General features: G+C 48.5%; 1 protein-coding gene across 1 annotated transcript in view; it reads right to left on the bottom strand.

Annotated features, from left to right (window-relative positions):
- The window catches only part of MAMDC4 (MAM domain containing 4), a 394,635-nt gene that overhangs the window by 2,587 nt on the left and 379,203 nt on the right, over positions 1-12,845 (bottom strand). The window contains exons 27-28 of the mRNA XM_085611032.1: positions 4,021-4,141; positions 1,634-1,809 (exon numbers count right to left, since the gene is read on the bottom strand). Coding sequence (XP_085467158.1) covers positions 1,634-1,809; positions 4,021-4,141 — 297 coding nt within the window. The remainder of the gene's footprint in view (positions 1-1,633; positions 1,810-4,020; positions 4,142-12,845) is intronic.

The following is a 12,845-nucleotide window of genomic DNA, read 5'->3' as shown; positions in this document are numbered from 1 at the left end:
ATATATCCATTTTGGTTCACACTGCATCACAAGGGAAGCATTTTCTGTATGCTTGTATTGAAACTTGGAGAAACTAGCAATGTTTGCCTGACTATTAGGAACTCAATATGCAACTAAGATGGACAGACAAACATAATTTGCGAAGACAAAAAAAAAGTAATACTGTTGAACAAAACGTCATGGTGTGAACTATAAATTCAGCTTTACATATAAACGTCAAGCTTTTATTGAAAAGGTAAAATTGATGAATATCAGTGGCTGAAAAAACTATTTTTAAAAATTATTATATGCTTTTCAACTTGAAAACCAGAACGAAAACAGCAATGACCAATCTCGCTCGATCTAACTTGACAATGTAACAATGTTATGCGACCTATTGGCTTTTCTAGTGTTTTCTAGCCAAACATGCTGTACAGCATTAAGGCTCCTATGCAGTATGCCTTAATAAAAAGAATTGTGATGACGTGAACACACATGCGCACGCCTACAAAAGGACACAGGATTTCTCTTCTTTTTATCTATTGATAGACCAATGCATTTAAAAAAAAGCATTGTGTGAAAATACTTTTTAGAACAAAATGTAAACTGATGAGTTGGTTGCGGGAGCAGGTTGGGGAGGGAGCCTGAGGGTGAAACAACACCGTGGGCGGGTGGTGAAGCAACACAGCAGGCGGGTGGTGAAGCAACACAGCAGGCGGGTGGTGAAGCAACACAGTGGGCGGGGAGTGAAGCAGCACAGAGGGGGGAGTGAAACAACACAGCGGGCGGGAAGTGAAGCAACACAGCGGACAGGGAGTGAGGCAACACAGCGGGTGGGAAATGAAGCAACACAGCGGGCGGGGAGTGAAGCAACACAGCGGGCGTGGAGTGAAGCAACACAGTGGGTGGGGTAAAGCAACACGAGGTAAAGAACATATGGACAAAGGCAGAGCATATGAGTGAAACAGCAATGTGGAGCAAGAGGAATAAGTACATAGGCGAGATAGAGAAACACAAGTACGAGGGAGGAGAGAGAAGCACATGGGCTAGAGAAACCATTGGGGGTGGTGAAGCACACGAGGGAGACAGCTGAAAAACACATGTGTTCTCATGGAGTGTTTAGCCAAAAATAAAACAGTAGTTGCCACAAAGCGGACAGAGGAAGTATAGAAACCAGCTAATCACAGAGATGATAAAGAAACTATGCTCCATGGGACGGACAAACACAAGATGGATAGGCTTAAATAAGCAAAACCATCCAATGTAAAGCAAGCAAATAAGAGCAACAGTAGAGTTAACCAATGGTAAGCAGTGGGCAGGATGCAAGCCCTGAGTGCTCTTGGTAAGCCCACATTATGCCTTTCACTACCAGATAGTTAGTGTTGTCTGGTAGGCTTGATCTAAAAAGGATACACGGTATAGATCTACGTAAACATCATGTCAGGTTATAGTAATTTGTATCATATTATTAACACATTAATGCTTTTAGGTTTCCATCTGGGTGATTTGTCAGTGGATTGAGTTAACCCTGAACTGCTGATTGAAGAATCTGGTTTATTTCCTAGCATAAACCTTCCAAAGAAAAGTAGGTTTTCTAAAACTCTGTATTATTCTGTTCTCCACCCCAGACTAAAGAACAAATGTTTCACTTTACCTCCTCAAATGTGAGGTTGGCGAAGCCTGCTACACCATCCACGCGGCCGTGATCCTCAGACAGCTGCGCTTGCTCCCTCTTCCTCACCCAGCGCAGGAGCAGAATGGCGGCAGCCACCAGAAATATTATCCCAAAGATGACGCCAAAAACGATAGCTGCTATGTTGTCCGTCTTACCTACAAATGGGTGCAGAGATTTTTGATTATTTCTTCTGAGAACTTGAACTATTACTGTGTAAGGGAACCGAAGTAATGCTTAAGTTTATTGTAATGTGGTTTATCAAAACACATTGTCTCAAAATACATAGAAAAGGAGAAAGTAAATCTTAATACCACTTAACGTGAAGCTATAACTTAATACTAAAAGTAGATCTTTATTAGAAAAAATCTCCCAAGATTAGTAAATATGAGCTAACTCTAGACCTGCTGAGAATAACATTATACGTTTACAGGGAAGCAAAATGACTTCTTGTAGAAGCTTCAAGATATTAATCAAGCTGTTATGCCTTAGATTGTCCAACAAAGCAGAATACTATGTAGGACACAAAGGCATTAGACTTTAGCATCACTAACTCAATACAGGTGATCACCTTGTTGTATACCTGCCAATCCTTACTATTTCAGCATAACTACATCACTTCTGCTATGATTATATAGGTTTTATGTTATGTTATCTTATGTTAGTTGTATTCCTTAAGCGCAACGGTTACCCAAAGGTGTCCTGGCACTGCCCTCCGGATGACAGGGTGTGTGTTGACCTGAGAATTAAAGAGCCAGATTTTTAGTCCCTTCTTGAATGTCAACAGCTCTGTGGTGTTCCTGAGATGGAAATGAAGCTCATTCCATCTCAGCCTAGCCTATAGCCTAGGTCTTGGAAAATAAAAAGGAGAATTCAATTTTCAACATGGTTCATCAATGGTTCATGCTCTGATATGGGAAGATAATTCATAGTCTCCAGATTGCCTCACCTTTGGCTTACTAGGCATGACACACTCCATCCTCAAGAATTAATGGCTACCAATAGTATAAAACATAGGAGAGTCAGTAGGTGATGGTCATCATTGAGGGACACATCTGCCTAACTTCTTGTTTCATTTTATTTCAATTTTCCTTCTTGTTTTACAATTCTATCCATTTACGGAGTCTTTGGTGCTTTGTATGGAAGAGGCTAATGCCATACAGCAGAGAGAGTCATTGGCATCAGATAATAAACACTGCCCATTGTAGAAGAAAATACTACCAGCAGTAGAGTCCTCTCTCGTGAGTTACTACCATGGCTACATTTACTACCAGAAGTAACAGGTATTTCCATAGGCACTTCACAGGAAAGAATACTGCCCTCAATGAGGGAAATTATTGTATAAAATAAGCTCAGCACTAACTGGCCTTGATGGTGGTAAAGCTCATCGCCACCTTCCACAACCTGAAGTTTTGGATATGCATGGTCACTAAACAGTCATGCAATGGTGCGGGTGAATATTGTACAGTATTAGTCCCTAATATTAAAATATTTTGTGTCTGTTGTACTATTACCGTCTAGCAGTAAATATTATTACAAATAGTTATTTAGCTATTGTTTAGCTGATAACTATAGATGTATCTAGTTTGTCCAAGCATTTTTTTTTTTTATCAGCCAGATCTATTTAACCCTGTAAGAATTCCTTTTTACTAAGAGTAGTTTGAAGTACAATATATAGACAGTAATCTTGACATATCTTTATCACCAGGAATAATTCTGGTCTAATAAGAGCCATTATTTTTGTAATTTATTTAAAATCAAGGATCTTTACAGAGTATGTGTGCAGGAAAATCAGTTTTTTAATAATTGATTCATTTTATCCTTGCACCCACCATTGCTTCTTTTTTTTCGTGGGCTGTGTAAAACCCATTCAATAACTAAAGGTTATTGCGCCCTTAATATTTTACCTACATTATCTGGATTACTACGATTTTCTGAAGATTTGTAAAATAATCTGCCCTCAATTACAGCCCTGACCGATTTGAGAAAAATCCCCGGGGTTGCTTTAGGTTATGCTATGCGCAGTGGTAGGCACATGATCTGTAACATAGGAAGAAGGCGCCCCTTCATGAATTTTGGTGCTTTTGAAATGCTACATTAGAAGGTTCGTCTGAAGACATGGAGGCACAGACATACAGTGCAGAGCTTTTTGTATTAGCAGCACATGTTTCCTGAGGCCTCAACAAACCAACTGTGGGTGGTTGTAGAAGAGAGGTCAACATCTGCAATTTCATATTTATGAGACCTGAGTATTATTGTTTACACTTTGTTAATAATAATATATGTTACCAGACTGCCTTCAGTGGGAACAATTTATCACTTTACCAATAATGACAGAGATTGTAACTTGTCTCTACTTCTTGTCTTACCTTTAGGTTTTTCCTCCTCCTTCTTGATAGTGTCACAGCTCCCCCCCACAATATATTCTATGTCATCCAGTGACACAGGTCCAGAAGCCCCCAGGACACCTTTGGCTGCTTCAAACACAACCTATAGAGAAGAATGTGATTGACATGTTGAAGGGGGCAGCCAGTGAATGACATTCCAATGCATCATAAAACCAAAGCAGACATCAAATAAGAAACACATGAACATACCTAATGTTGGTGATTGTTGGAGATGTTAGAGTAGAAGTGTTTTTTTTCTCTACATGGTTGAGACCATCATATACGACCGGTCAAACAATAATAGCATCTGCAGAATTCCAGACAATATTTAAGATTCTTAAATGCTCTTGCTGAATAGTTTGTGATTGTGCTGAGAAGCAAAGACAATCTAGACTGAACTACTGTAATTACTCCTGTCTTCCAGTGTGTCATGACACCTACATACGCCCCAAGCTCTTCTTGTTCGGAGGAAGTTGAGAGGGCCGGTAGGGGCATTTCATTGTCTTTCATGATTCCTAGCATCTCTGTGGCGGCGTACAACATGGTATACGGTATGGCGTCATCTGTCCCCTCTGTATCCCTGCCTAATGGGTAGTTGCCAAACCGGGGAACTGTGAGGCTGCCCGGGGGGGGGGGTTGCGAAGCAGCCCCCACCCCCCTAAAAGGGCGGCCGCCTTAGTGCCACAGGAAGGCACAGGGGTGAGAGGTCTAGTCCCTGGGTCCACCAGGGGAGACCCCAGCAGATGGCTACTTCCGGCGGGGAGGGGACAGGGGTATTTATACGGTCTCCGCCCCTTCCTCGCCCTCTTGTCCCTCTCGTTCGCCTTGTATCGTCGTCGCCTTTGACTGTCGTCGCCTTGACCGTCGTTGTGAGGGTCGTTGGTCGGGATATACCGTCGTTTGTTTGAGCGAGCCGAAAGTGGCAGTGAGGGGGAGTCGGGTGCCCCCCCCCCGCCCCTCGGTGCAGTTAATTTTGATGTTAGGGGGCCATAGATTGTCACGATGTCCGCAGGTTCCGTAGGTTACATATAGCCAATGACTGACTATCTCTGGCTGTTAGAGCTGGGAAGAGTCAGTAAAGTCAGGTTCACGGCTTCGCGCGCTCCTTTTCACTCAGGCCGCATCACATGCTAGTGGATCACACTCGCGCAGGATCATTTACTTACTGAGAGTATTTCTCGATCCCAGTGTGTCACCCTGGGCAGGCTCGCGTCTGGAGCCACGAGGCTTAATTCATTGACTGCCAGTCCCCTCCTGTGGATATCACAAGAATTGAATTTCGGTTTAGCTCCCGGAATCCTGTGTCTATCGCTAAATCGATTGCCACCCTTGTTCGCTCGGGGCATGCGGTGGGGGGCCTGCGCTGCCGCCGGTTCAGTTGCGTGCGCTGTTGACCGCCAGCATTTTTTGGTGTTGGTTTTGGTGTGTGGCGATCGCGTGGGCATTGAGCTGGGTGAGTTGTTTCATGTTTCCCTTGCGGGGTGGATGCTCGGTGTGGTGGCGATATGCGGGGGTGGACGTTGGGAGAGTGCGTGGGCGCCGTGTGGTTCCCCCTCCGTGGCGGTGTCGGGGCTTCGGCCCGAGCGGAGGTGGCAGGCATTGTATGTGTGCCGACAGCCTTGACTTGTGGTTGGGAGGATTCTGCGGGTCACTCGGTGGCGAGGCAGCTGTCCACAGGTCGGCGGCGTGGCGGCCAGACCCTGGACACGGGTTTGTCATGCCCTCTATTGTGCGGCGAGGGGCTGGGCCCGGGTGGGCGGCGCAGACGCTGTTCCCTCAGTGGGGCTGCAGCTTGGCTTTGACGCTGGTGCCCGGACAGCAGGTTTTCACGGACCGCGGCGGGGTTGTCTCAGGGGCTGTACTCACGGCCTAGTGTGCACGGGCCTAGTTGCTGCTTGTTTCAGTTCCTCAGGTGGCTCAGTTGTTACAGCATGAGACTCATAAATTCAGGGTCGAGGGTTCAATCCCCACGGTCGGCGTTTGGATTTCTTTTGCATATGCCATTGACAACCATTGACCGCGTCAATGGTCCCGACTTGGGGGATTTGGGGATAGCTGTGTTTGGCCGCCAGGGGGCACTGGCGCGTTGCATTGTTTCCTGCACAGGCCGGTCGACTGTGTTGGTCTTGTGTAGTTTGTTGTGGTGCTAATTTTGTCGTAGTGATAGGGCGTGGTTGTGGTGGTGACGGGTGCCGCTCTGTGCTCCAGGGCAATAGCGCTTGTCTCCCGTGCCCGAATGTTGAATGTGAGACGGTGCGCGTGCCTGAGTCTGCAGTGGGGAGCGGGGCGCGTGTTGGCGCTCCGGTGCAGCCGGGCAAGTCGCTTGTCTCCCGGGCCTGAGGGCTCATTGTGGAGCGGGGCGCATGCGGGCGATCCGGTGCTATACGGTGCTGCGGGGCAAATCACTTATTTCCCCGGGCACGAATGTGCAATGCAACTTGAGATGACTGGACATCGCTGTTGTTCCATGGCTTCGTGACGGCACAGCGCATTGAGGGTCATTGAGGTCTTGTGCTTTTCCCAGTGAGCATTTCTAAGGTATTGAGGTCGTGCGCTGTAGTCACTACAGCGAAGTCGCGGTTTAGGATGGGTCCTTGCGAAGGAATTCAGGTTCGCTTTCATTTACCAGAGAGTCCTTTTAGGTGTTGGCGTCACGGGGTGGCACTGACCCACTGTTTTGTTGTTTCTTCTTCCTCAATAGACTTATACTGGGATAAGGTCTCGCCGGTCTTGGCATGTGTGGTTGAGTGTGCGCCGGTCTTGGCATGTGTGGTTGAGTGTGCTTGCCGGCGTGCTTGGGTGGTGGTCGAAGGTATCTCAGTCCACTGGTAGAATGTTCAGTCATACTGAGGTCCACAACACCACAGAATTGAAATACAGCGGAGGAGGAAAACGCCCATAATTAAAGGATGTAAGAGACTTCTCAGAATACCACAATTACAGTTGGGGAGGGGTTTCTTGGTATGCCTTACAGCACATGCGGTAGTATTATCGGTGCCCTTGGTGAAACTCATTTGGGGGCCCCTTTGTTTGGACCAGCTTTAATTCAATACAGGCCAGCTCTTTCATGCACACTTTGGGAAGAGTACTGACAGTGCACGGGCAAACTCTGCCAATTGCCATATGTGCAGTACGGTAATACAGCAGCAGCTCACTAACAGGTGTTTTCTGCCAGCAATAACTGGGGAAGGGCAGATTTGGCACTAGTGGTGATTATATGGCTAGATTGCCAGGCATTGTGAACCGGGCCTCAGTGTGTCCCGCGTCGCTGCAGCTTGTCGGGGGTATGATGTACCTCCAGCAGCGGCACTGTTACAGGCAGAATAGATTACCCAAGGGGACTTCTTCGGAGGTACTACGCCATGGCAAGCATTAGTCCTCCAGAGAATCCAGGGGTATGTGGTCAGTCTGGTTGGTTTTACACTGCGTTTTGGGTAAAGGGAGTTGTTGTTTGCCCTCCTTGGCTTAAGTGTCAGGCCACTAGGTGGCACGGCTCCACTGTTTTCTCAACTTGTCCGAATGTTACCTGGTTTTCTTGCCCACAATGCTTGTGGGACAGCTTTTCAGGCAGCTGCTCCAAGGAGGAGGGGGAGTGTAGCAGCAGAAGGTGTGGTGGTTGTAGCTTGGGTGTCGAGCTTGGCTCGAGTTTTGGGTGCGCGATCTGGAATAACGCAGCGAATAAGGTTTTTTTTTTAAGACCATTTTCGGTGATGTATCTTCTATAGGTCCACATTAGTGTCGGAGCATGAGCTTGCACAGCCTTGTCATTTCGTAACTGTAGCAGGTTCTAGGAGCTTGCACAGCCTTCGCATTTCAAAACCATAGCAGGGTCAATGTCCAAAAGTCACTCAAATTGTTGGGATTTAAGCAGCGTGATAAGATTGGGGGCAGAGCATTGCAGAGTAACCTGCACACTTGTCCTCCCTGTGAGGAAGATTGGACTTAGGGGCAGCTATTATTATCGGCCTTCCCACTTCAGAGTGCGCCGTCCACCCAGCATTCCTCCTCCGGGGGTTGCTATATTCCGTAAATTAGGGGTATCAAACAACAGCTATGAGGCTGTGGCAGGATATCCCTCGGGTTGTAGGGGCACAAGACAGTGGCAAGTGATGAGGATATCCCTCGGAGTGAAGGGGCGTGTGACAGTGGCAAGTGATCACGCTTCAGCAGTAGTGGCCAGGTGATCTTTGCATGCCTTTGGTCTGGGTTTCCCGTTCGCAATGAGCTTGGAGCCCCGGGTCCGCGCTACGGAAACGATCAGGCATATCAAGTTGCTGTCGCATCGCCCTGGTGCCTTTTGCCCATTTCCAGCCTTCTCTGGTTTCCTGCAGGGAAGACTGCAGGGAGAGGGGCTGTTAACCGTTCAACCTTGTCAACGAAGCAGCTGTGTTGCGCACTTTCCAGCGGTGCAGTAACGGCCAGCGCACCAAGACCGTAAGGGTACAAGGAAGGTCTGTGCTTCAGGGTCTCGTAGGCAATGAGGGGGGCCCCGAGCGGCAGCCGGCTAGAAGGTGGTAAGCTTCATCGCCAGCGCAAGGAGTGTACATCACCAGTCAGGCGTCATAATGGCTGTTGCCTTCCAGTGGGCCCACGGCACGTGCACGTTTGACCCTGTTTTAATATGCTTCTGTTGGTTCAGCTGGTTAGCCAATAGATGGGCTTGTTGTAGGGAGTGCTTATTTTGTAGTTAAGATAGGGACGCATGACATGTGCTCAGTATCCCACGTAACGGGGGCCCTTGTTTCACGTTTCTTCACTTGTGTCACATCATTTACATTTGTACATTGAGATGAATTCTCAATGCGCGTGAGATTAACGCCTCGAATAGTGTTAAGTCAGGATTTTCAGTGCGCGGAACTCCTAGGAAAGGCGCGGTGTGCTGGTGGCCGGTCTGTATGCCATAGCCAGTGCCTGAGCATGCTGGGTAGCCCTGTAGACCAGTTTTTACTCTTGAAAACACTTGTAGCTGCGCAGGGCTCCCTCGGTTCTGTCGGGGTCTTTTATATTATCCGTGCACTCCTGGGACGCTTCACCACTACGGTCGGGAGCAGGGGGAGGTGTCACTTTGCATCCAGCACCTAGGGTAAGCAAAGAGTTACGCCTAGTGTTGAGTGAGGGTTAAGGTTACCTGGTCGTTCATTGGGGCTCCTTAAGGTAGGATGACCTAGTGGCAAGGAACAGCTAGGGTGGTTTACGTGTGCTTCAGCGATCATGAAGAAAGTATGCATCGCGGGCCCTGGCTCACACGGAAGTGGGCAAAGATCACACACACCATGGGTGCCGAGGCCTGCACTGATGCCTGGCATTGGGGTCCCAGGTTACTTCGGAAATGGCTAGGCCTTCAGATGCTAAAAGGATGTCTGTTGTTATTTACTCGATTGTTAAACGATTGGTTATTTCCTGGGTCATCCGCGGGTGTAGCGCGTTAGGCTCTTGTTGTCTTTCCATCGGGTCTGTTTGATGCGGGATGGTGGTTTTTGGGCACAGCCACGTGGTGGGTCTTTAAGTGTCTGACTGGGGTTAGCCTTCCTTTAATCACCCTGTTTGTCACACACGGCTGTAAGACGGGGGGGGCTACTAGCCCTGTGCTGATTGAGTTGTTAGTACTGTTTTGAGTATTAAACACTGCAGGTACTCGTGGTACTGATATTTGCACCCAAATAATAGGTACCCTAGGACACATGTCCTCTACTACACACATCTCCAGACAGGACTGCCCCTCCTCCCCCTCCAATTCTTGGAGCAATAGGGGTCCAAATACTTGTGGGGTGGGCAAGCTTGGACAGAGGTTGGTGGCGAGCTCCCACATCATTCGGTAGGAGGATTTCGTAGAGTCTTGGGGCAGGTCACGGCCGCTTCCTCTCGCTGTTTGTTCTTCCAGGTGTGGTCGGGTCAAGCGACGGAGGAGAGCAATAATCGCATGGTATATCTGGGCATGAAGGAACGCCAGGCAAGATTGTAGCGTAGGCAGATAGTGGTACTGATCGGGGACTTGATGTTGGTCTCAATGGCATGCCGCCATTCAAGGGGACCATGTACCTAGGTCACGTACATCAGGCAGTGACAGCTGAACTGGGACCATTTGTACTAGAATATGCAGGAGGGGTTCCCACCACGGTTGGTCAGATGGGAAGCTGTCATCTTTATTCTCACTGGATACCCTTACGCCATCAATCCTATTGTAAGCTGAGGATGCCCGTTGACGCTGTTAGACCTGCTATTAGTTATTACACTCACTTGTGTGCCTTGGCATGGTTTGGCTCGCATCAGGGCCAGTTTGGGGTTACTGGCGAATTGTTTGCTCTAGGGCTGAAGCGGGCGCTTCTAGAACAGGGCAAGATTGATTAGGCCAGGCAGCATGACAAAGGTCTTTTCGGCACTGGCAGAATGGTGTAGGCTGCGAAGTAGTGCCATTGCAGAACATAGATTTGTCAACATTCTGCTAGGAAATGTTTAGCAGCAGGAAGGTATTGAACCATGGCGAGCAATTGGTTGTGGGTTCGTGCTCAACAGGAGCAAGGGAATTGCATTCTGTTCCATCAGGCTACGGGTACCGTCTATAGCACCAGAAACTGTGAAGCTGCTATTTTCACCCGGGTCTGGGCTGCCAATGTCATCCAACTTTGCAGCCAGACGCTGAGTAGGCAAAGGCATACTTGCAACGGTGCAACGGGCACTCGGCAGTAGAGTTAGATGTGTGTCATCATACCCTGATATAACGTCAGTGATAAAACGTAGGTTGTGGCTACACACGACCAGGCACTCTAGGGCAGCTGGGGCGTGAGTGTGCCAGTGCCATGACGGTGCATGTTGCCTGGGTAGGGCTGCTGGTTTGGAGGGAGCACTAATACGGATCGCCACAAGAGCACATTTTGCATTCATAGAAGGCTGAATTGATACTTTTATGGCATGGGCCAGTTGCTTTAGTTATGCGCATGTTTCTTGGCAGTGTCAGGAACATTCAGAATGCAATGCTGGTGGTTATCCTGTTGCCAGGCTGCTCAGAGGTGTTTTAGCTCAGGCATGGCCAAGCTTGGGTTATAGGCCGGTGGTCTGCCCTGGGATTCGTGTTAACAGGCAGGTGAAGCAGCAGAACTGGGAGGGGCTTGGGTTTGACCTTTGGATAAAAGGGCAGAGCCTGGTTGCTTACTTAGTAGCCCGGACTTGAGTTCGACGAAACAGGTACCATTGGTGTGAGCACCTGTACCGGGTAACGTCTCCCGCCCTCCAGCACTGGCTGGCAGCTACGCAGGTTGTGGAAGTGGCCTTCCAACGGGGGCGATTTGGCCCATATTATTGGGGGGAAACTCCTGGGAAACAGACCTGGGCTACAAAGTAGCAGGAGAACTATTGGCCTTCCCAGTATTCAACATAGAGAGGTATTTATGCCTTGGTCTCCCCCCCCCCTGGGTCACGCTGTCCTGTCTGCTCCCTGGTATGCTGGCAGAGGTTTGGGAGGGCAAGGCTTCACATAGGGTGGTGACTGTCGGAAGGTGATGGTCATACTCCGACTAGTACGGGACTCAGATGACTGAGGAAAGAGGAAATAGAGCGGGCTTGTCAACTCTTAACTCCACCCGTATTGGCACTTCCTGGCAGGAGTGGCCTGTCATAGGTATTTTCTTCAGCCAGGCAAAGGCAACATTGGACCATCGCCTAATTTTTAGGTTTCAGGTCAATTCAGTCAAAAATCCACAGGGAATTTAGAAAGGATGGGGGCCCCTGTCCTGATGGGGCATGCTGGCCTCCGGCCCTGTAATGGTTAAGACCTGTTTTGGCTGGACCTGGGAGAAGCCCGGCAATCAGCAGGTTGTAAGTAAAAAGGCCTACCTTGGTGGGGGGCCCTGGTAGTGACGGTGGCCACTCCCTAGGCTGTGGAGGAGTTACAGGGCGATCCAGGGTCTGCACATACCAAGGGGTACATCATGCAGCAGCACCGCAGGGTGCTAAGCCAGGATACCCAGGGATGTTTTAGCGTTGTCCCCTGGAAGAACGACGGCGCCCCGTTAGCCGACAGGCGGTTGTGGGTCTGAGCAACCGGGGGCTGCCATGTATGCTCCGCCCACCCCTCACGGGGGGGCGTGTGAAGCAAGTGGACTGGGGGTCCACGGATGGGAGGGGTGGCCCCTCCCAATATTTGGTATACACCATTTGGCATTGCCATGGTGACTTTAGGCTTATCAGACGGGCAGGCGGCATAGGGGCTGGCCTGCCCTGGGATCGCCCGTAAGATAACCCACCATGTTTGCATATTGGTTATGCTAATAAACCTGCAGCAATATTTCTCCACTAACAATACAGTGTTGTGTGGTTTATTTATGTACTTAAGTGTTTTGTGACAACTGTTGCCGATATTGGCACTATGCCGAAATCTCACTAATAAGTGTAAGGAGGCCAGCAGAGCCTGTGTGGGTCCAAAACCACTGTTTCCTGAGACTGCCTCATCCTTTTTTTTTTCTTTTTTTAAAGGAGCTCATGCCAATAGTGCTGCGCTAGTAGATCCATTTGTAGTGGACATTTTACTTGGGCATTTACATTAGTAGAGTTACAGTTAGTGTTGTGTCTTTGTTTCCAGAATTTTCTCAGGCCCAAATCTATGCTTTTGGTCTGAGTATTGAAGGAGCACACTGAACATTGTCAGCATGAATAATGGCCCGTGACTCCCGGGACATCACACAGATTTCTCTGGATACCATTTTTGTTTGTCTTGCAGTGGCGGCTGGTGGATTTTAATAGTGGTGAGCGCAAAGTTGAGAACGAAGTTGAATACTAATGCAAGCGAGCCTGACATGAAATATGTGCAGGTA

The sequence above is a fragment of the Triturus cristatus genome, chromosome 1_2 (assembly GCF_964204655.1).
Source record: "Triturus cristatus chromosome 1_2, aTriCri1.1, whole genome shotgun sequence".
NCBI classification, from domain to species: Eukaryota; Metazoa; Chordata; class Amphibia; order Caudata; family Salamandridae; genus Triturus; species Triturus cristatus.
Note: the sequence above shows the minus strand (reverse complement) of the source record. Positions and strands in the feature narration are given on the sequence as shown.